The sequence below is a fragment of the Neolamprologus multifasciatus genome, chromosome 15 (assembly GCF_963576455.1).
Source record: "Neolamprologus multifasciatus chromosome 15, fNeoMul1.2, whole genome shotgun sequence".
In the NCBI taxonomy this organism is placed as follows: Eukaryota; Metazoa; Chordata; class Actinopteri; order Cichliformes; family Cichlidae; genus Neolamprologus; species Neolamprologus multifasciatus.
The window spans coordinates 36,832,147-36,856,020 of record NC_140453.1 but is presented as its reverse complement, the minus strand read 5'-3'; the positions used below and the strand labels follow the sequence as shown (position 1 = coordinate 36,856,020).

At 40.3% G+C, this 23,874-nt stretch overlaps 1 protein-coding gene across 5 annotated transcripts in view; it reads right to left on the bottom strand.

The window, feature by feature from the left end:
• Positions 1-23,303, bottom strand: part of ankrd6b (ankyrin repeat domain 6b) — a 64,901-nt gene extending 41,598 nt beyond the window's left edge. For 3 of the 5 annotated variants that reach the window (XR_014869339.1, XM_085132787.1, XM_085132788.1), the window contains exon 1: positions 4,905-4,947. Coding sequence is in view for 2 of the 5 variants with exons in the window: in XM_085132789.1 (XP_084988915.1) it covers positions 4,905-5,030 (126 nt within the window). In the remaining 3 variants the exon portion in view is untranslated. Of the gene's footprint in view, positions 1-4,904; positions 5,256-22,907 lie in introns of those variants that run through there. The other 2 variants (XM_085132789.1, XM_085132791.1) reach the window with 2 other exon arrangements.
• Positions 23,304-23,874: the final 571 nt, after the last annotated feature.

The following is a 23,874-nucleotide window of genomic DNA, read 5'->3' as shown; positions in this document are numbered from 1 at the left end:
TTGATGAAAGACTCCCGATAGCTTTTTCCCAGTAAAGGTTTTATTGGTGATTACAGGAACAAGTGCTGCTGTATTGGATGCTAGAAACACGTTTTCATTCACTCAACTTGAGCTAACCATCTTGGTAACAGCTCTGCCTCTTTACTCTTTGCGGTGTGTAAACAGACTCCAGCTCCATGTTACACCATGCCAACGTCATCAGCACTGCTGCTGTTGTGTTATCAGTGTTTTTGTTTTGTGTTTGGTTATGTGGGCTTAACATTGTCAGACTTTTTATTCACTTGCTGCTCCTAAATATTTGTATTGCAGGTCTGTTTTTAGGTGCAAATGTAGGTGAAATGTTCATATTGTTAAACAAATCGATGCACTACAGAGCTGTGTGTTAAACTATGCATCAAAGCAAAACATTTGTGTCCAAAATTTTTTAAATCAAAATATTCTAATTACTTGATGAATCGTTGTAGCCCTACCCAAGACAGAACCACCACGAGTACTTGCTGCTTTGTATTTTCTCAGTCCCAAAGGAATACCATGATCTCCATCTGGTGTTCAGTAAGGACAAAGTTCTGTCTCTGCCTCCACACTGCCCATTTGACTGTGCCATCAACCTTCTACCAGGAGTCACACTACCCACCAGTTTATACAACCTCTCTCAGCCAGAAATAGAGGCCATGGAAAAATACACGGAAATGCTTAGCAGCAAGAATCATCCAGCCATCTTCTGCTCCGGTTACTGTAAGGTTTTTTTGTTATTGCCAAACCAAAAAACATGACACTGATGCCTTTTTCCACTTGTACCTACTTGGCTCAACTTCGCCTGACTCAACTTATTTGACTGGGTTTTTAGGGTTTTCCATTAAGGGGTACCACTTGGTACCAGGTACTTTTTTAGCACCTGTTCTGATAGGTTCCAAGTGAATTGAGTCCATCCAAAAATGTGACGTCAGCAGACTCCATGCCATAAATTGCCTAGTCAATCGCGTTACTCGATGATTCATGAGTGTGATTCCTATATAGAAATCAAAAACCACCATTTTTGAAACCCAACAGTGAAGGAAATGGCTGCACAAAATCCAAGATCGTGGTCCCCAAGTCTAACAACAAGCCATAGACTTAGCAGAAGGTATACCATCTCAGCTTGAGTCAAGTCAAGCCGAATAGGTACTTGTGTAAAATAAGCTTAAGACCTTGTATAGATTAACATGGACTTAATCAGAGCAGATCACCATTAAAAATAAATACCCACTCCCTCTCATCAGCTCAGCATTCAAACCATTACACAGAGCCAACATTTTCATAAAACTGGACTTGCCTACCACCTGCTTAGACTAACAGAATGATGGGTGGAAAAACAGTTTTTAACACTCCCTTAGGACAGTTTGGGTATTTACTGATGTCTTTTGGTTTGACTAACATGGCTCTTAAAAACCATGTGTTAAATGGCCTGTATTTATATAACGCTTTACTAGTCCCTAAGGACCCCAAAGCGCTTTGTGTTAAGCTATTTCTTGGACGTGTTTGCTTTCATATATCTTGACTATATTTAGGTCTTGTTCAAATCTCTCAGTAAACACTGCTGTCATATAAACCAAGTCGCCCAAAGGCTCCTGGAGTATTGACTGTACATGAAAACTGAAAAGTGAGAATTTCATGTGTAACATTTTTGGAATATGTGTTCAAGGGATGCAGGTGAAGACAGACCTGGAGAAGACCAAAGCTATGGATGAGTGGCAGTACCAACCACCCAGAGGCAACTTCAGCACTTCTTAGGTTTTGTCAGCTTTTACTGGAGAGCCCTCCATAACTTCACTCAGACAGATACTCCACTCACCAAACTCATCTCTCCCAAAGTTCCCATCTTTCAGTACACAGAATTGACATTGCCTTCCGTCAACTTAAGGAGCATTTCAGAAAAGCACCCATCCTGGTCTAACTCAACTCCAAACTTTAGTTCATTGTGGAGTTAAATGCCTCTAGACTCCGATGTCAGTCCAGTGCTGTTCCAATATTTGGGACAAGAAAGTAAGCTTTGCCCCTGTAGTTACTTTTCCCGGCTTCTAACACCTGTTCCATGTAATTATGATATTGGAAAATGCAAGCTGCTGAAAGTCAGGCTAACCTTTGTGGAAGGGGGTAACTGGAAGGCCTTAATGTTAGGACTTCACACTGGGAAATGACCATCTTATCCAGCAGGTGTTGCAGGTTTTGATTAGATTTTGTCACTTGCTTACCTCCTTATGTGGAGAGATATTAGTGGTCTCCATAGTTTGTTTTTTTTCCCCCGCCTGTCCCGTTTGGTTCTTTTGCCATCAGAATTATTGTCTAAAGGCAAAGAAAGATGCCCAACAGATTTACTTTACCAAATGGACCATCCCGGCCTTGCCGTATTGGTCTATTTAATTTCACCTTTGATTCAAATCAAATGGTCTCCATAGTTAATAGGTCCACTATTATTCTGTCTTCCTGGAGTTTAAAGTTATCTTTGATAGCGTATGGTCACAACTCACTAATGTTATCTGGTACAGAACTCTTCCCATTTGAGATATCCTTAGCTTACCAGCATTCATTAGTCCCAGCTCAGGAAAAGGATTTGGTCACACCATCTGTGCAGCAGCCCCTGCACAGATGCAGATGGATTTGAAAATATAACTGAATAGCACTTCTCTGCACTGCTGAATAGAATGAGCAGCAATCTAGAGCTCCCTGTTACCATCCAAGGTCTGAAGGTTTGGTTGTCTGCAAGTTACACTGGCCACTACGTGATCAACTCCATTACCAGCCCCACTACTGTCTGAGTAAAACATTCTGCTTGCCTTAGAATACATCCCACCTTTCATGTTCCCAGATTGAACCATTTCTTTCAAGAGCCTTGTTATACCTTAACAAAACGATTGAACATTTTTTGTCAGTTCATTTTCAAGCTGAAGTACTTGAGGCTGACAAAATATTTGTTTTGCAAGTTTTTGCAAAACAAATACTTCTCCAAAAAATGAATTGTTGGGAAAAAAATTTAAATTCAACCTGATGAACAAACTAGAGGAAATTGCAGGCTTGCACCATTTGTAAATGGTGGATGAAGAAGACAGTTTGACTTATAGCTGTCAAGATAAATTGCTCTGTAGACTGATCAATTTGTCATCTAAGTGACCCTGCAATTCTCAGCCCCAGTGGTAAGTTTAGGTGTAGGTTCAATTCTAAAAATTATCCGATTGTTTGGAAAATTAATGGTTGTTATCCCTGGTTCTTTGAATTTGCATGTCAAATTTCTTTTAAATCTTTGTGTGTGACAGAAAGCACTTAAAGGCATAGAACAAAGTACTGCATCAGTGTGTAAGAGTACAACAGCAAAAGTAGTATTTAAGTACACTACCAGTCAAAAGTTTGGACACACTTTTTAATTTAATGGTTTTTCTTTAGTTTTTACTACTTTCTACATTGTTAATGCATACTGAAGACATCAAATATATGAAGCAAGATATATGGAATTATATAGAAAAGAAAAATTGATAAATAACTCTAAATATGTCTTATATTTTAGATTCCCCAAAGTACCCTTGGGTTTGTTGATAGTGGTGCAAACCCTTGACCTTCTCTCAATGAGCTTCATGATGGAGTCACCTGAAATGGTTTTCACTTCACAGGTGAGCTTTGTCAGGGTTCATTGGTGGAATTTTTTGCCTTCTTAATGGGGTTGGGACCATCAGTTGTATTGTGTAGAAGTCAATTTGGTACACAGCTGACAGCCATATTTGACAACAATCAGCTAAGTAAAAAGAAACAACAGTCCATCATTACTTTAAGAACAGAAGGTCAGTCAGTCTGGGAAATTACAAAAACTTGAATATGTCCTCAAATGCAGTCGTAAAAACCATCAAGTGCTACAACAACACTGGCTCACATGAAGAGCGCCCCAGGAAAGGAAGACCAACAGTCACCTCTGCTGCTGAAGATAAATTCATCCGAGTCACCAGCCTCAGAAATCGTAAGTTAACAGGACCTCAGATTAGAGCCCAGAGGAATGCCACACAGAGTTCCAGTAGCAGACACATCTCTACATCAACTGTTCAGAGGAGACTGCGTGAATCAGGCCATTATGGTCAAATAGCTGCTAAGAAACTACGACTAAGGAAAAGCAACAAGCAGAAGAGATTTGTTTGGGCAAAGAGATATGAGAAATGGATATTAGACCAGTGGAAATCTGTGCTGTGGACTGATGAGTATGAATTTGAGATATTTGGTTCCACCCGCGTGTCTTTCTGCAAAGCAGAAAAGGGGATGCATGGTTCCCACAGTAAAGCATGGAGGAGGAGGTGTGATGGTGTGTTGCTAGTGACACTGTTGGAGATTTATTCAAAACCGAAGGCATATTAACCAGCATGGCTACCACAGCATCCTGTAGCAACATGCCATCCCATCCAGTTGGACCATCATTTATTTTTCAACAGGACAATGAGCCCAAACACACCTCCAGGCTGTGCAAGGGCTATTTGACCAAGAAGGAGAGTGATTGAGTGCTGTACCAGATGGCTTGGCCAGTCTCCAGACCTAAAACCAACCAAGACGGTTTGGGATTATACGGACTGCAGAGTGAAGGCAAAAGGGCCAACAAGTGCTCAGCGTCTCTGGGAACTCCTTCAAGACTGTTGGAAAACCATTTCAGGTGACGACCTCATGAAGCTCATCAAGAGAATGCCAAGAGTGTGCAAAGTAGTAATCAAAGCAAAGGGTTGCCATTTTGAAGAATCCAAAATATAAAACATGTTTTGAGTTGTCACACTTTTTTGTTTACTACATAATTCCATATGTGTTCATTCGTGGTCTTGATGCCTTCAGTGAGAATCTACAATGTAAATAGTCCCGTGTCCAAACTTTTGACTGGTAGTGTACATAATTGTATCACTTACCTTGGTAACGGCTACTTTTGCGCCTTTGTTGATAAGCTGGACCACACTGTCAACTTGTCCTTTGTGTGAAGCTACGAGGAGGCGCTCGGAGAGTGCGAGGACCTCCGCTGCATCCCGCTGGTTCATGAAGCAGGGTGCTGTCTCCAGTTGTGGTTGCTGCTGTCTCCAAAAAGCAGCTGTAGAAATGGGCTATGACATGCTCTAACTCATAGTGAGCGCCAGTGCAGACAGAAGTCCCAAAGAAGAGCCCAAGAGGATGCCGTTTATTCTTCTGTTCTTTTGTTTTGTTCTACAACCTCTTCACACTACCAGGGTTCCTCCTCTTCATCCTGACAGCTGCTGGGAAGAGAACTGGAAACAAGCCATAGCAGGTTATTAACCAGGAAAACCAGACAGTGACACCACTATTCTTCAGGTTTCTTGGCCTATGTACATTTCTGGTAGAATCAAGTGAGTTGAACAGAAATAATCTAGTGAGAGCGTAAAACCCCAAAACAGGGGTCAAATTTGGTAATTTAATGGCTGGTTTGCTGAGAAGCAAGCCCTTAATAAACACTGAAACTAGCTCAAACAGCTGTAAACTGAATGAATATTTAAGTTTTCAAACATTACTTAAATTAACTTTCTTTACATATGTCACTGGAAAAAAAAATCACACATTAAATCTCATTTAAAAATATTAAATAGGGCTGCACTGATCCATACCATATTTTACATAAAAAGAAGGTAAAAGATATAGAAACACAAAAGAGCTGTAGAGATTAAACAATAAAAAAGGACATAAAAAGTAGCTTAAAAACACAGTCAACACCTTACACTGGGTCAAAGTCAGGGAGTAAAACTGTGTTTTTAAACGTCATTTCGAAACAGCCTGCCCGATGTACAATGGTAAATAATTCCATAATTTTGGGGCTGCAACTGAAAAAGTTCTGTCACCTCTGAGTTTGTGTTGCATTTTCGTACCAAGCAAAAGGATCTGGTCTGAGAACAAGAGACAGGACATGTGGGTGCAGCGGTTCAGACAGATAAAATGGGGCACAACCATTAGAGAGACTTAAAGACAAATAAAACGATTTTAAAATGGATTGGTAAAACACTTGAAGCTAAAATCTGAGTGATGTGCTCCCGCTTGCTTGCACTAGATAAAAAAAATCGAGCAGCAGTGTTTTGCACAAGGTGAAGGTGAGCAATGGAGGCTTGGTGGATTCCTATAAAAACAATCCAATACCAATACCTTGGCTTGGCTTGGTATTACAAATACCAAGTACAGATTTAATATCAATGTCAAATAAATAAGCTACAGTCCTTACTGTAAGGAAGAGTTTGGAAATCATTTTATGTGTAAGCCAAGACCAGTCTCAACTTAAGCAGCTGCAAAGCTCTGTAAAATCAAATATAACAAATACATTAAATAACATAAATTTACTGCTGTTTACTAGTAAAATAAATGGCAACATGCCAGACATAAATCAAATGAAAGTCATTTGAGTCATTATGCTGCTGTCATTTAAAGTCATACTACTTACTCTCCTTTTTCCTCCTTGCACACACGTGTTTGAAGGTGATAAGAGAAAACTCAAGCGAAATAACAACTGAGTTGATGACAAAATGTTGTTACTGTAAGCAGTTTCACTAAACCAACATCCCTCTAGCTTCTACATTATTTAATGTTTCTGACCAAACATGATAAGAGAGAAAGTAAATGAACAAGCGAGAGAGTTATGCCATTGAGATGTTATTTGATGATTTTAGTCATGTCAGTCATGTCATATGACAGTTTTTAGTTATATAAACAACATACAAATACAAGTGTTTTAGTAAATGCCTCCAAATTGAAACTTTACTGTTAACTGTCTCTAAGCCAAATTTGTCCTACTAATGGCTGGTGCTGGTGGTGAAGTAGATATAAAAACAACACAGAATTGAATTGTTTGGAACATGAATTGGGTCAGAAACCTAAAATTCCTAATCCTATGCTATAGGCTTTTGCCCTTGCATAAACTCTGTCCTCTGGTAGAAAATTATATCATATCATCTGTGAGGTGTTTATCGGCGCTTAAGTCAGAGCTGCAACATGCATAATTCATAAGGTCTAACAAGCAAACCACAAATTAACAGCCAGCCAATTCAATTCAATTTTATTTACACAGCACCAAATCACAACAACAGTTGTCTCAAGGCACTTTATATTGTGAGGTAGACCCCACAATAATACATACAGAGAAAAACCCACCAATCATATGACCCCCTATGAGCAAGCACTTTGGGTCGAAAGGGGAAAGAGCGAAAAAAAGGGGAGAAAACACCAACATTTTGTATCGCACGTCTCATGTCTTTCTGTGTCTAATTTAAAAATCTGATCTTCCAAACTTTTTTTCTTTCTGTCATACACAACAAACAGATTGCTACAACATTTCAACGTTTGTTACATGTAGTTATTTACTTTTTTGCAAGCCAACTCTGCTCAGGTCAGCTGGTTGTTGTATTTGCTTAACCCTGGAGAACCAATGGGGTCAGAGCCGACCCCATTGGTTTACTAGGGAAACCATGGGGTCAAATTTGACCCCATGGGTTCTCCAGGGTTAAACAGCAACAGGGACGTTGCCTTCTGGTGGACAAACAATGCAATGTTAACAGTCATAACTTGTTTGAAGGTTTTCTTTTGTCATTTATTGGCCTCTTAAAGTTAAGCTGTCCATGTAATCATAAGAGAACAGCAAACCCTGGAAGTCAGAACGTTTTTCTGTGCTACAGGTGGCACAAGAAATTTCATCTCTCTGTTCTTCAAAGTCACATGAGAGAAGATGACAATAAATTTAAAAAAAAATCTTTGTAACCTTAACCTCAACAACAGAGAAATGTATCACTACACGAAGAAACATGATCAGTGAAATGATTTGCACTTTGTGATGATTTCTTTTTACATGGACATCATAAAAGCAATATACAAGCTTGTAACCTACGTTTTAGACAGGAAGTGAGAGAGAGTAAAACAGCATTTCCACTCAGCACTGATTGTACAGCTCTATTCCACAGAGGAAGAGGCATGGTCCATCTGATTCCTGAAGTCTATCTATGATGACAGTCCTATTTTATTTCTTTTTTCCATTACAGGAAACAGCAGAGAATGAGATAACATGGTACAGAAGAGATCAACAGGACTGATGCACCACAGGCCTGCATGGCTAAATCCAAAGAAGAGAGACACTAACTTTTTAGCCTAACTCACACATAAAATATGGCGGTATATAGCTTTCTTTTGCCAGTTCATTCCACTTGACATCATTAATTTTAATATCACTAAACCTTTGCACAACTGGGCACCTATGAGTTATTTAATGTGTATGATATATTTTTAACATGCATGTTTGTGTGTATAATTGGGTCATTCACTGTCCATCAGGCTATGGCATGTTGATACAGTGGGAGAAATCATTTTTGATCCCCTACTGTACTTGTAAGTTTGCTTACAAAGAAATTGCTAAAATCTCTCATATTTATGGTAGTTTCCAATAATTGAGAGATGGATTAACAGCCAAAAATCCAGAAAAACACATTCAATTAAAGTTACAAATTGATGTAGATGTCCATGAGGGAAATAAATATTTGATCCTCAAGTAAAACATTGTGGCGCAATGGTAAGATTTTTCTTGTTCTTAGTCACCAGATTTGCACACAGCCAAGGAGAGATTTTGGCCTACTCCTCTTTACAGAGACACTAAATCCTTTATGTTTCTTGTATGCTGCTTTGGAACTCAAAGGTTAAATTCCCTCAACAGATTTCTATATGATGGAGTCCTGATCTACCTAATGAATAAACTCTATTCTAATTGAAGACAGGAAAAAAAAGTCTGCAAAAACAATGACTGTGTCAATCGACTGCCTCACCAACAAACCACAGTACATTAAGGACTATGTCTGTGAGGTGGTGGTATGCAGCACGGGGCCCCTCAGGGAACATTGCTCCCTCTCTTTCTCTTTACCCTCTATATTTTGCACTTCAAATACAATACGAAATCCAATAAATTGAACTGGTCACATAACACTCATACTCTGGAAAAGAAGGGGCAAAGTCGGCCCTATCGGCTGGACAAGCTGAGGTTGTTTGGGGCGTGCAGAACATTGCAAAGGACCTTTTACAGCACTGTGATGACTTCTGCTATCAGTTAGATGTCTGCTGGGGAGGTGGTCAGTAAGAGGGACAGAAAATGGCTTAATTATCTGTAGGTATCTGCCTGATTCTGCTTGAAATGCATCTGTTGTTTTTTCTAGGTGTAGATGGGAGTAGGAATTTTGACATGACCATGAGATGCTTCTCTTTAAAATAGCAGGACTTATACCCAAAATCTCCATCTAGTCAGTAATACTGATAACCCATAATCCAGTGGTCCCCAACCCCCCTGGCCACGTACTGGTACCGGTCCGTGAGTCGTTTGGTACCAGGCTGTGAGAAATTTATGGTTTTCAGGGTTTTTATTGTTAACTTGGTTTCCCTGGGTCTTTTCCCGTGGTGTAGTTGTGTGTCTTATTTTGAAAGAAATATTTACGTGTTACCACAGCGACCAGAGAGCATTAAGGGGCAGAGAGGAGGATGTTACTCTCAGTTTAGATGGCACATTTCAGGAGGACGCTACTAATAAAGTTACACAATCACACAGTGAATTTGCGTTTGTTATTATATTTACAAAATACCACAGTTTTTGTCTTGGTCGTATCATTTTATTCTGTTGTATTTATCCACGACACCTTAAAGTCTGGTCCGTGAAAATATTGTTTGACATTAAACCGGCCCGTGGCGCACAAACGTTTGGGGACCGCTGCCATAAGCAACATAGATTTGTAGAAACCATGCAGTCTGGTATAAGACTTGGAGGTTTGAAAGTTTCCATGAAACTTCCCCAAAAAATTTAAATAAGATCACACAAACGGTGGAATGGCAAAGTAAGCTCACAGGCCTATGTCACTACTCTCGGAGGCTGATTGACAGGGGCTGAAAAGAGTGCCAATGCACCATAGTAACATTTGAATGGCTCCCTGCTGCCAGGTGAAACTGAATTTAAAAAAGGGGGGAATTCTCTCCCAGACCACATTCCTGTTGATTCTGCTGAAGAGTCTGTTCAGCCAGAGACCCATGCACACAAAGAAGCCTTGGCAGTCACAGTGAGGCTCTTCGCTCACAGCTAGACAACAAAGCTTTTGTGCAAACTTGTAGGAACTCAAAACTGAGTACAAAAAACAAGAAATGCCAAGCCCTGACTTTTCATAGGGGTCAGGGGAGGAAAACCTGCAACCTGCTCACTCCAGAAAAAAACATCCTTCTCATGCACAATCCATGCAAGCTGAATTTATTAAGTTGAAAAGGGAAAATTATTAAAAGAGATGTAATGCCTGCATTATGAATAAATGTTTGTATGTTATTTCTGTTTTATAATTGTTAATAATGTTTACTGATAACATTACTAATGGGGTATGAAAAGTTGCTTAATCCAGCAAAAAGGTAGGTGGCAATGATGAAGTAAACTGCGACATGTGAGTGAGACGGATGTCAGGAACCCAAAATGAGATGATTAAAGGAATAGCAGTAGTGATAGCTGGAGGCCTCAGGGAAGGGACTGCACAGGGTCATCTAGTGTGTGTCACTACGGGTTAATGCCACATAAGGCCCATTATTTATGTTTTGATTATTTAATTTAAATGTAATAAATAAGTACACAATATTACAATAATTTACTGTGTTTTGGAGTTCTCTGTGTATTTTATGTTTCCTAGTTTAGTTTGAGTTTCTTCAGTATTTCTCGTCTAAGTTGTTATTTGGTCCTGTTCACGTCTTTGTCTCGTCTCTGTGTCCTTCCCTCAGCGTTCACCCAGTTAGGTCAGTATTGTCTTCATGTTTGTCTAGTTCCCTGTTTGCCCAGTCATGTCTCTGGGTGTGTGTGTCTGGTTTCTCTCGTCCCTCGCTCTCTCTCTCCTTCCTCTGTTCCCTGGGTTCCATCAGTCTGTGTGTCAATCTGTGTGTTCCCTGTACTTCCTGTTTTTCTTCGATAGCCTCCTGTCTGGTGTGCGTCATGTTCAGTTTTGCTTTCACCTGTCGCGCTCTCAACTTAGAAAATTACAAAAAGAGATTACAGCCTGCACATTTAGCTTATTAAATAGAAATAGCACTTTGAGATTCTCTGACTCTGAAGGTGAAAACATCAAAAACTCTAGCTGTATTACCTTTGTGCAATGAGGCGGATCATAAACACACAAAAATGAACTTGTGCTCTGAGCCACAACACTGCCCGCTGAACATTCGCCATTATAGTATTTAGGTCATGTGTTATGCTTCTGTGAGTGCTCATGTCTGTAAAGTACAACTGTGGTGTCCCATGGTGCACTGCATGAGCTTTCAATACACAGATACTATATAGCCTAGATTACCAATAGGCGGACTGCGATCATGACACAGACGCCATTCTTTATACCAGACCTTTTACTAGATTTTGACAGGCCATTTCTATTTTTCCTATCCTGCACAACATTTCTCACATGCAATAGGGTTATTTTAATCTATTTTTTAATCTTTTTCTTTGTCTTGTGGTTGTCAGTGTTTGTACACAAGAAGCACACATACCAGTCACATACATTAAACTAAACAAGAGCTTTTTAGCGAGAGACAGAGAGAGATGTTGAAAGGCTGCTCCAACGGAACTTATTGTTTTTGAAGGAAAACACGAACACTGTGTACAGTCGAGTCTTAATAGCTTACTTACAATTGGGCTCGTCAGGCACTCTTTTTGGCTGCAGTGGTTATTATTATATTTACATGCTTCCAGCTCCCGTTTTTGCTCGGTGACAGCTCGTACTTTTCCTTTTTCTCCCTCCCTCGCTCACAGACACGGCAGTCTATTCTCCCTGCAGCACGGACTACACTGCCCATCAGGCTACATTCTTTAGAGCTATGCCTGTAGCATTCTGCCTATTAGCTTAGCACACCAACAACAACAAAAAGGCGCTCTATCACCGAGGAAACACAGAGCGAGAGCGTCACCCTGTAACCATGGCAACCGTAATGCTGCCGCCTGGAACAACAGAACAGAGATGTCAAACAAACCCAAACAGTCCTGACCCGCCACAATATGAAACAGGAAAGTACCGCCGTGTAATCCATTTATTTCAACAAAGTAACTGTATTCTAAATACCACCTTTTTAAACGGTAACTGTAACGGAATACAGTTACTCATATTTTGTATTTTAAATACTTAACGGCGGTACATGTATTCCGTTACTCCCCAACACTGCCTATACGCATATGAATTTGAGTGGCACCCCATTCAATCCACAGGTTTTAATATGATGTTGACCCACACTTTGTAGCTTTAACAATTTTAATTCTTCTGAGAACAGTCATCTCTTGACAAAGTTGAAGACCTGTGCACACACTATGTGCCTCAGCATACGCTGATCCTGCTTTGTGAGCAGCAACACTTAATACCATTAACAAATGACTGGGGAATATTTAGTGGCAAGGAAATTTCACAACTGGACTTGCAAGATGCAAAAGTGGCATCCTATAATGGTACTATGCTTGAATTCACTGAGCTGAGTTTGCACCCCTGTACACCACCTGTCAAAGAGGGCAGGTCCAGAGTGGTGGAGCCCAGACCCTCTACAGCCATATCAGGCTAGGTTGATGTACACAGTGTAGGATGATCGACCAGCAGAAGCACATTACTAATGGTTAAGCTACTGAAGCCTTACACACCATGATTTTAGGTGTGTGAGTGAGATAAAACACAAACGAGAAAAGAAAATGTTAACAAATACTCAAACAACAGCGTTTGTTTATATTGAAAACATCGTAACATAATGTACTACAGCACATTTATCATGTTCAACTTATGACAGAAAATAAATATTATTTAAAATCAAAATTAACCTTTAAACATGGCATAAATAATAATTTAATTTATATTGTGATATATATCAATATCGACTGATTTGAATTTTTTTTTTTGTCAAATCATTTTCAAGATTTATTTCCATATATACCAGCCCTGCTCCTGAGGCCCTCCCCTAGGCCTGGCTCCAGGTTGGCGGTCCAGTAACCCCGTCCCTTACTAAAATGAAGAGGTCCTTCAGGTTTTGTTTTTCCTTAAAGACAAATGATCAAAGGTTTGTTTGTTTTGTGCGCTTCCCTTGTTTATTTGCTTGTTTTAACGTTACAGGAATTTACTTGTTTGCTTGCTTGTGCCAGAATGTCAAGGAAAGATGAGTCAGCTTGTTTTAAAAATAGTTTAAGTTTTAAAAAAGACGCTTTTTTCAAGCGTTATGAAGAAACATAAACCTTAACAAGTATGTCCTGGAGGAAAATACCAGAAACTATGTGCTGTCAAGTGTCTGTTTCAGTCTGAAAAGTATCATCCACATGGAGTCGCGAAGAGAAAGCATTATAAAGCATTATAATCAGCTTAGTCGCTGCCGAAAATTTGTGCTTTTTCATGCAGAAACGAGGGCCTAATGCACTGCTGGCTAATCCTGAGGGCAGTCATGCATAAGAACCTTCTATCGTTAATGTTAGGCCAGATGTAACAGTATTTATTTAAATAAATAGTGCAGATAAAAACATAAGCATGAGAATGAAAATAGCATACAATTGTAAGAATGTACACATATGCATAAAACCCGAGTGTATGATAAACAGATACTAGTTTATGTCTAAAAGAAGGTTTTTCCTTTTTTTCTCTTGGCTGTATTCTACTTTGTGCCGTGGAAATACTTTAAATGTGGCTATATGAAAACAAAAAGCTCCCAATGGAACATCGGGTATTCGCTTCCATAGTTATAGCAATAATGTGTGGTGTCTAAAGGACATTCATCTTTCGGTATTCAAGATTGTACATGAGAACATGCCATCAAAGCTGTTGTGTAACAAAATAGAAAAATCAAAGCTGTTGTGAGTGCCAAGAAGGTTATCTCTGAGATTGTTAAAATAATACCCTAAACTGGCATGTAAACAAAATGCATCACTGCAGAGTTAGTCAAAAGTTGAGCTCGAGTGAAGACACGGTAGTAAAAAAGTTGTTAGCAAGAGATAGATATCATTCAGCAAATGGATAACTAAGTAGATAAGTAAAGTTTATTTATTAGGCGCTTTTCATAGACAGGCAGTCACAAAGTGCCATACACAAAAGATAAAAGATATTTATGTTAAACCGACTGCACCGCCCTACACAGCTCTAACCACATCTTCAAGTTCGCTGACGACACAACCGTGGTTGGACTCGTGAGCAGCAACAACGAGTCGACGTGCAAAGGTTCAGCAGCTGGCATTCTGGTGCAGCGAGAACAACCTGTCACTGAATGTGAACAAAACCGGGGAGATGATTGCCGACTCGCTCCACCCACACACCACTCAGCATCCACGGTTCCACAATAGAGACTGATAACAGCATCAAGTTCCTGGGAGTTCACATCTCAGAAGACCTCACCTGGACCACCAACACCACCTCCATCACCAAAAAGGCCCAGCAGCGCCTCCACTTCCTGCGACACCTGAAGCGGGCCAACCTTCTTCCTCTCATCCTCACCATGCTCTACAGGGACACCATAGAGAGTGTTCTGACCAGCTGCAACTCCGTGTCGTTCGGTAAATGCAAAGTCGGCGATCTCGGCCAGCTCCAACGGATTTTTAAAGCAGCTGCCAAGATCATCAGAACATCTCTCCCTCTGCTACAGGACATCTTCCACAAGAGCTGCATCAGTGAGGCCTCCTGCATCATTCTTGACCCCTTCCATCTGACAGACGCTATCACAGCATCGGGACCCAATCCTCCAGACTTCAAGATAGTATTTTCCCACAAGCCATCAAGCTCTTGAACTCACTACCAGCTTTCCCACTCCCCACCACCACACACACCCACACAAACCGTTAACTGCCTCTATTGCACTCCACATACCACTGCCTTTGTAATGCAGATGCTGCTCCATGGACAATCCTTACTCTTAGGAATTCTGCTCATGTTCACAAGCTGCCACACTGGTCACTTTAAATCACTTCAAGGTCACTTTAAACCATTCAAACTGTAAATTGTAAATTTAAATTGTTATTGATCCTTTTACCTTAGTCTTAAAGTGTACATTTATTTCTTACTCTTATATTTCTTGTTTGTCTTTTGCACAGAATGTAACTGGAGCCTCGTCGTCTTGTCTCCCTATATACTGTACTGTATATAGCAGATATGACAATAAAGTTTACTCTGACTTTGACTTTGAAGCACAATTCTTACATTTGATTTCTTTGTTATATTATTTATCCTTTTATTTTTGTATTCACACTTTTTTTTATATACAGTGGATGCACCGTGCAGAGCCTGACCTTAGTGTAAGAGTGTAAGAATCCAAACATCACAACAGAGAATATCAAACACTGTCCCATAGTGCATAGAAATGAATTTGGTTAAAAGATCATGCTCTAATGAGAGAAGATCATTTAATGCCTGTGCAGTGCTGCAACCTCAACAGGACAAAAGGATGCCAAAATTCACATTTTGGACAGAGAAGCGTAAAAGAGGCCATCTATGTCCAATATAAATAACCATAATTGAACAGGGGGAGTGGGTTATGACATCAACTGTGAGCCACCTACGATGCAAAGCTACAATGTAGTCTTGAGTTTGTTTCCCAGGTGCCTCAATCCCCACTCCCATTTTGTATCAGGTGACCTCAATAGGCCTCATGATATGATGATTTCACTGATGGAATACTCTGGTGGTAATTACCCAATCTATTTTTTTACAGCTTGACTAATGTGATGACACACATTGTTAATTAGTCCAGTATAACAGCAAAATGTGTAAGAGAAGAGAGAAAGCTTGAAATGGACACACATGCAGAAGCCAACGTGAAAATAAGCAGACGTTGCTAACACATTCACATGCATATATATGGGGTGGCTCAGAACATCTCTCCCTCTGCTACAGGACATCTTCCACAAGAGCTGCATCAGTGAGGCCGACTTTGCATTTACCGAACGACACGGAGTTGCAGCTGGTCAGAACACTCTCTATGGTGTCCCTTGGGGTGGCTGTAGCTCAGGTGGCAGAGCGGATCAGCCACTAACCAGACGGTCGGTGGTTCGATCCCTGGCTGCTCCAGTCTGCATGCCAAATATCCTTGGGCAAGATACTAACCCCATGTTGCTCTCCGATGCATCCATCGGAGTGTGAATGTGTACGAATGTTAGATACTCAGCACTTAAACTTAGAAGTGCTTGTGTGAATGGGTGTGATTGGGTGAATGAATTAGCTGTATAAAGCGCTTTGAGTGCTCAGACAGAGTAGAAAAGCGCTATATAAGAACCAGTCCATTTACCATTTACCATATATATATTAGCCACCTAGCTTAATTGTTTATTGATTAAGGGCCCTGGAATGTACTTCATACCTTTCTTGCAATTTCTTGGCTTTAAATATATTATCTCCCCTTGCTAATACTGCAACTTCTGCATGTGTGTCCATTTCACACTTTGGAGAGATAAAGCGTGAAATGGACATGGTGGACCAGATTGTCTATTGCACCCTGTGCTGTGATATCGGGTTGGATTAATCGAGTGTCAACGACCCTCCTAAAGGACAATGATTTAATACATGATTATGCTTTTTCTCCCACCAAACGTTCAACACAAGTCCACCTAATTCAAATTCATTTAAAAAAAGTGTCTGTATGACCACCTCTCTAGTAAACTGGAAATATAATTTAATATGCATAAACAGATAGACAGGATCCTGATGATCTCCTCTGTTTGACTCCAATCCAGCTGGAAAAGTGCCATGTTGGCTGTGGCACAGAGCAACAACATATCTCCACCCTCAGCAACCCCCTTCCCTCCCACACTTACACCTCTGATCCAATACACAAGCTTTAATCTTTCTGTACTCTAACCCTGTGCCCTATTTTCCAAAGCGCCCTATATCACAATCAGAATCAGAATACTTTATTATCAGAGAAAATTATGTGGTCAAAGTTGCTTCAAGACAGTAAGAACAGTAACTAACTAAACTAAATTAAATAAAATAATTCTATAAATAATAAAGTAACAAAATATTACAAAATAGTATTAATGAATACAAATAATATATAATTACAATTATAAAAATCTATCATATTGAATTTGTTATTTTCTCTGTAGACGATATGCAGATATTAAGGCTCAGCAACTATTGCAGTGTGTACTTGTGCTTTAGATGGAGGAATTGTACAGCTAGATAGCCACAGGCAGGAATGAAAGATGAAACCATTCATGCATATTGGCCCAATTCCCTTAATAGTATTCACTGAGAACTTTAAAACAGCAGATGTAATATGAGACAGAGTAATGACCCATGCCAAAGAATTCATTCTTGAAGTTGACAATAAAGGTTTAAGTAAGACTAAGCAAAAGACTGCAGTAAATTCATTCATCATCAGAATAGTTTCCGATCGAGCTGCAGACTCATCTGTCTCAATCAAACGAACTCGGTGCAAGCAAAGAAGTCTTCTCCATCACTAACATTGCAACAAATCCAACTGACTGTTGAAAAAATTGCTCTATAACACAAAACTGGCCAAAACTTTTACAGACAATCTTTTAGCTAACTTGGGTTTGGAGAATATTTAAAATAGAAATGCTGCAATGCAAACTTGGAACATGAAGTTTAAAAGATGTGTTCATTCACTATTGTTCAAAATGTCCTGTACCCCCAAATTAATTAAAGTGCCACACTAAATCACTGTAAATGTCACCATACTGGGTCTGTTTTTTGAATAATTAACATTCTTTGATTTAGTATTATTCATAGATTTGGTTCTACTTACTGTTCTCCTTGTGTGTTTCATATTTGCCATGGTCTGTGTGTAGGCAGGCAGGAAAAAGGACCCAAGTGCAGGACTCGTGGAGGCAGAAGTGAACTCAAAAGAACCACAGGTTTATTGCTGGCGAAATGCAAAACTCAAAATGGCACATGAACAGAACACACAGGCAGGAGCGGTGGTACGACACGACAACGAGCGCTGAAGGACACACACTATAAATACAGAGGCAAACACACGGGGAAAAAGGACCAAAAGGGGAACACAGCTAATGCAAATTAGCTGACGGGAGGTAGACGCAAAACTTGAAACATCAACATAAGACACAGACCTTCAAAGTAAATAGGAAATCCATAGACAAAACTCAGAGGCACTGAACCAAACTTATATTAAACACTAGAAATAACAAATTACAATAATAATACGTAAAACACTGAGACACAGACACAGGACCATGACATAGTCTTTAGGTTTCTGTTTCTACGCCTTCCCATACTCTATGTTTCATGTCTAGTCACCCCAGTCTCTATTTTCGTCAGTCACATCTCCATGTCTTAGTGTCTAGTCTGTGTCTTTGGGAATGTCTCTTGTTTCTTGTTTTACTTTTACAGTCTTGGGTCCTATTTCAGTTTTTTCAGTTTTGCTTCCTACCTGTTTGTTATGTGGGACCACTTCCAGCTGTGCTTTTCTCCTGTGTCTCATTCCCTCGTTACTCCCTTGTGTATTTAAGCCCTGTGTTTTCCTCTGCCCTTGTTACCATCATGTTGCTGTGTGTCTCTCCCTGTTTTCCTCGTTTCCCTGAGTGGTTCTAGTTAACTCACGGCTCCTGTTTTCTGTTTATTGTTTTTATATCTCCCTAGTTTTAGTTTCCTGTTTAGGTTATGCTTTGTGTTTTATATTGCTGCCTCTTTGAGTTATTCCTGTGTGTGTTGAGTCCTGCATTTGGGTCCACATCTTGCCTACCACAGCACTAACCTTGACAGAATGACGCAACCAAGACATGGACCCAGCGGACTCAGCCCGAAAGAGGTACCTTTTCCGGATTCAGAGCCCGGTGAGGTGAGTTTCCCATGTCTCGGACACAAGGACAATATCTGTTGGACTTAATGCCTTTGAGGCGATCCTCGGGCCTCACTTGCACCAGCTCTCTGGGATTTTGGAGTTTGTCCGCGATCTGGGCCAGACAAAGGAGGCGCTTCAAGCCCAGGAGCTTGCCTCATCCGCTCCCCTCATTCCACGCCACCGCAGCAGCAGCGGACGGTGCTCTCCGCGACCCCACAGCGGTAGCAGGCAAATTCCTGCACGTCACTGCGGCAGTGGCAGCGGGTAGGTGTTTCCACACCGCTGACACAGAATCTCTTGCCCTCCACGTTCCAACCTGAGCATCCTAGCAGTGATGTGGTCAGAGGATGAGGAGTCAATCTCCAGCTCTCTGTCTTCACTGGCCTCCTCTGTCATCTGCAGCAGCCTCCGCTGCTAGCTTCGGCAAGCCGACCCAACTTCCTGCATCAGGTGAGAGCTCATTTGGCCCGCTATAGACTTCACGTTGCTGTCTCTGTCTGACAAGTGACCTGAGCAGACTGAATGCACTGCACAGCCCAAGCTGCTGCATTCTGAGACGGCTGCGTGCCCTATGCAGCTCCAGCCAGCTCCACCTCAGCCAGACGTTTCCAGACCATCTGGTCCTGGTTCTGCTCGGCCAGAGGTTTCCACACTGTTTGGTTCCGTACCTGTCTCTGCTGGGGGCTCTGGAGAGTCTGCCTAGTCCAGAGGAGTCTGTTCAGTGACAGGTTGCTTCTCCCAAAGACAAGAACCAACAGACTTAAAAACTCCTTTGTCCCACACGCCATCAAACTGTTTAACTCCTCTCTGGAGGGGAGAGGGAGGAGAAACAGGAGGACAAAGGAGGGGGGAACAACTAAGCTGTAGTGCCTCTTCTCTTCACTGTGCAATACCTTTTGTGCAATACTTTTTGTTAATAATCAGCGGTGCAATAGACTCCATACTTGAAATGTGCAATTCACTTGTATTTTTATTTTTATTTTTATTTTTATTCCTATTTATTCTATTCATCCCCTTTGTATATTTTATCTATATATGTCTTTGTATTTATATGTGTGTGTGTGTGTGTGTGTATGTATATATATATATATATATATATATATATATATATATATATATATATATATATATATATATATATATATATATATATATATATATATATATAATATTCTTAACTCTGTAACTTCTGTCGGTGCTGTGCTTTTTGGAAAAACAAATTTCCCAGAGGAACCTACCCGAGGGATTAATAAAGTTTTATCTAATCTAATCTAATCTAATCTAATCTAATCTAGTCATCACCTGTTTCTGCTGGGGGCTCTGGAGAGTCAATCCAGCCATCTGTGGCTTCCACACCCTCGCCTGTTTCTGTTGGGGTCTCTGCCTGCGGCTGCCACACTGCCACCTGCTCAGCTGCCTTCGGCTTCTGCTCCGCCACCAGGTTCAACTCCATCTCTGCCAGAGGTCAGCGCACCGTCTGGTCCAGCTCTATCTCTGCCAGAGGTCAACACGCCTGCCCATCTACGTCCTGCACTGCCTGCGTGTCCACATCCAACCACCTAACCACACCAACACCGGCCCCCTTCCACGTCACCTGAAGATTTCCACTCCCATTTTCTTCCCCTTTGGGGTCCTGGAGGGTCCCTTCTGCACCACCGCTGATTCCCACGCAGTCGGCCTCCAGACCTGCTTTGGAGCTGCCACCTTCAACGCAGTCAGCCTCCTGAACTGTCTCATCGAAGGCGATCCCCAGAACTGTTTTTTCACTGTTGTGGACTCTGTTTTTCCCTCATGTTTCCATGCCTTGTCAAATAAAGCTGCCTCTTTGAGTTATCCCCGTGTGTGTTGAGTCCCGCATTTGGGTTCACATCCTGCCTGCCATAACACTAACCTTGACAGTAAATCTACAACATGGTCTCTGCAGATGACCACACACGTGCAGACACACATATCCCATACACAATGGTAACTTTTTGCTGTCTTCCTATGTGCAATAGTACCAAGTGCAATCTTCCCAATATAACAAAGTACTAATAAAGGTTTATCTTATCTGCCAAGGTAAATAGTAAATAGGACTACTTTACAGCAATACTGGGTAGGGCTGTGCGATATGACCAAAATCTCATATCCCGATATAAGAATTCTATCGTCCGATAACGATATAAATCACAAAAATGTTACATTTTCTGTAAATTCTGTGAATCTCGGGCAGCTCGACTTGCGTGAAGTGTTTCCAGCTGCGCGTCATGTAGCTGGAGTCGAGTGTTTTAACCGATGCATGAAACTATACATTTTTAGACATAAGTTGTAAAGGCCGCCGTTTTCTTTGTGAGTATTTATTACACGGCGTGCTGCGGGGAAAAGCCTGTTCTAACGTTTGAGTCTAAGGTTTATTTTTTAGCACTTGGCGGCTCTTTTTTTGCTTCTCATCCGTAAATAATCTGCTCTTTCACGTGATTCAGTTTATTTTGAAAAGTCTCAACAGGATCTTGAGCTTTACTGTGAAAGGTTTATGTGGATGCTGGTGTTACCGTCGATGTTGCTAACCGGCGCTTGTCTGTCCGTAGTGTGGTTATATTAAATATAACAGTTTATTTTGCGACACCACGAAACAAACGATAGCGTAAAATGAAACGATAGACGTTTTTATATCGTCATCCGATATATATCGTTATATCGAACAGCCCTAATGCCACTTCTGATTTGCCCATGTTTAACTTGAATAATTAGTTTTGAACAGGTATATGTCATTTTTAAATCCATTAACAGTTTCTCAGAAAATACTCTGGCTTATCCCAAATATGCCAATTACCCTTGGGCAAGATAGTAACCCCAAGTTGCTCTCCGATGCATCAACTGGAGTATGAAAGTGCGTGAATGGTAGTCAGTAAGCACTTAAAAGCATAGAAGACAGTGCTTGTGTGAATGGGTAATGTGGCATGTTGTATATAGGGAGAAGAAAAGCGCTATATAAAAATCAGTCCATCTACCATCTAATCTACATACATATATATAGCACAAAGTAAAATTTCAGTTACCATCATATTCTAATCCTTTTCCCAAAATTTAAGTCAGTTTACACATGTTAACATGAATGAAATTACTGACAAAGAGGGGGGGGGGGATCAGTTTTACAAGACAAAGGGCAGCCCTGGTGGAGTCTAGATGGGAAAATAGCATAAATAAACAATGAAGCTTTATGACAAATCACATTGTAATTCATCAAAGCTAGTTCACAAGATATATTTTTTCTGTCTTCTGGAGCTTACTAAATTGTACTAAGCTATCATTTTAAAATATCACTGATAAGCGTTTCCTAATTAGCTCATATCCCATATTAAATACCCTTAAATACCCTCTTTGCTTATCTTAGCCTAATTTATTTCAAAGTAGTTCTTTTACTCATCAGGTGTAGCTGAACTTGCACCAGCATGGGAACGTTGCAGTGTGGATCCCGAATAATATTTAACTACTGCAGTTATTCTATTTTCATATACCCTTCACATTCACATCAAATTTATTTTGTAAACACTATAATTGTGCACACCGAGGGAAAATCTTGATCTTGTTGAACAATAAACAGCATAAGTTACAACAGCTTTCTTACATGTACCAGGGTATTTCAAGCTATAAATGTAAAATATGACAAAAAACAAACCTATCTGACAAACACTACTTTTCAGAATAATTTATACCAGAGAGGCCCAACGTAAACGACATATCCTGATATTTTTAAGTAAAACAAAGCCACTATAAACTTTGTTGTTACAGTTGTTGTAGTTCGACCTAAATAGAGCAGCTATCCGTCTTTTACAGCCGAGAAGTTGAAAGGATACAAAAAATACAGAATGTTGAACTCAGCTGTCTATCCATGGAAATATTCAGTAAGTTAACATTATGAAAGTAATTGAGGGCGATAGGACTAGCTAAAATAATTAACATACTAGCAGTTATTTTTTCGAAGTAAACAGAATTACGTCCCTGCTGCTGCCGTAATTCAAGTCAGTCCACACGGAAGATTCAACCAATGTACGGAGTGTGTACACCGTGTTTACAAGCCAGGCATTCAGATAAAACCACACAAAATAAAGAGAGTAAACGAAGAAACTCACCTCAGAGAGAAAAGTCCACACGGAACTTGGGTTTAGATTGAGTTTCACTGTTTGCTAGTCTCACAATCTTGTGGACTGGGAAATTGAGTGAAAACAGTCTTTAGCTACTACCGTAACTGCGCACCGCTTTTGCAACCCCCTCCCTCTCTGTCTGCAGTTCACACACAGACCATGAGTGCTGCTAAACCGCACACTTTGATTCCTCTGATAGAATCAGTTCTTTCCGACATTATCTCATATTTTTTACCCGAGTTTCTCCAACGGGAGTACCAATAATTAGACAGGTGAAACACGCGTTGGCTTTACAGGCAGAATCAAGAAACTGTTTAACTTTAACTGATTTCAGTGTTCAACCATTTCATTGTTATCTTCCATTCTATCGCCTGTGTCTGAAGAGGAAAACACGAGAATGATAATATAGCACATATTAATTCAATTAATTTGTTTTACAGTATTCTTGTAAATATTGTAGTTATTGAATATTTAAACTTGTTTAATTGAAGTTCATAATTATTCTAAAAATATGACATTGACAGCAGTACACTTAAATCGTAATTTACCAGCAATCAAGGATATGTCTTAAGATCTATCTTTGACGTATCAAAATCATCATGATAATCCTTTATTAATTCCAGAGGAAATTATATGGTCACAGTTGCTCCAAGACAAGAACAGTAATTATATACATTAAATTAAATAATACAATATACTACAAAGTTACAAAATATAACAAATAGGTCTAATAAATACAAATAGCTCGAATTATAATTAGAAATATCCCAGCAGTAGTACTGCTGGCTTAGCAGGTGATATGCAGTAATAGACTGGGGTGCCAACCAAAGACACAGTGGTAAAGACTGGAGAGACAATTGAAAGCTTGGGAAGATGGGCAGCCAATAGGGGCAGGGAGAGCTAACATCTCAGTGTGCTTCTTCCAAGAGGAAGAATGCAAGCTACAGATTCGACA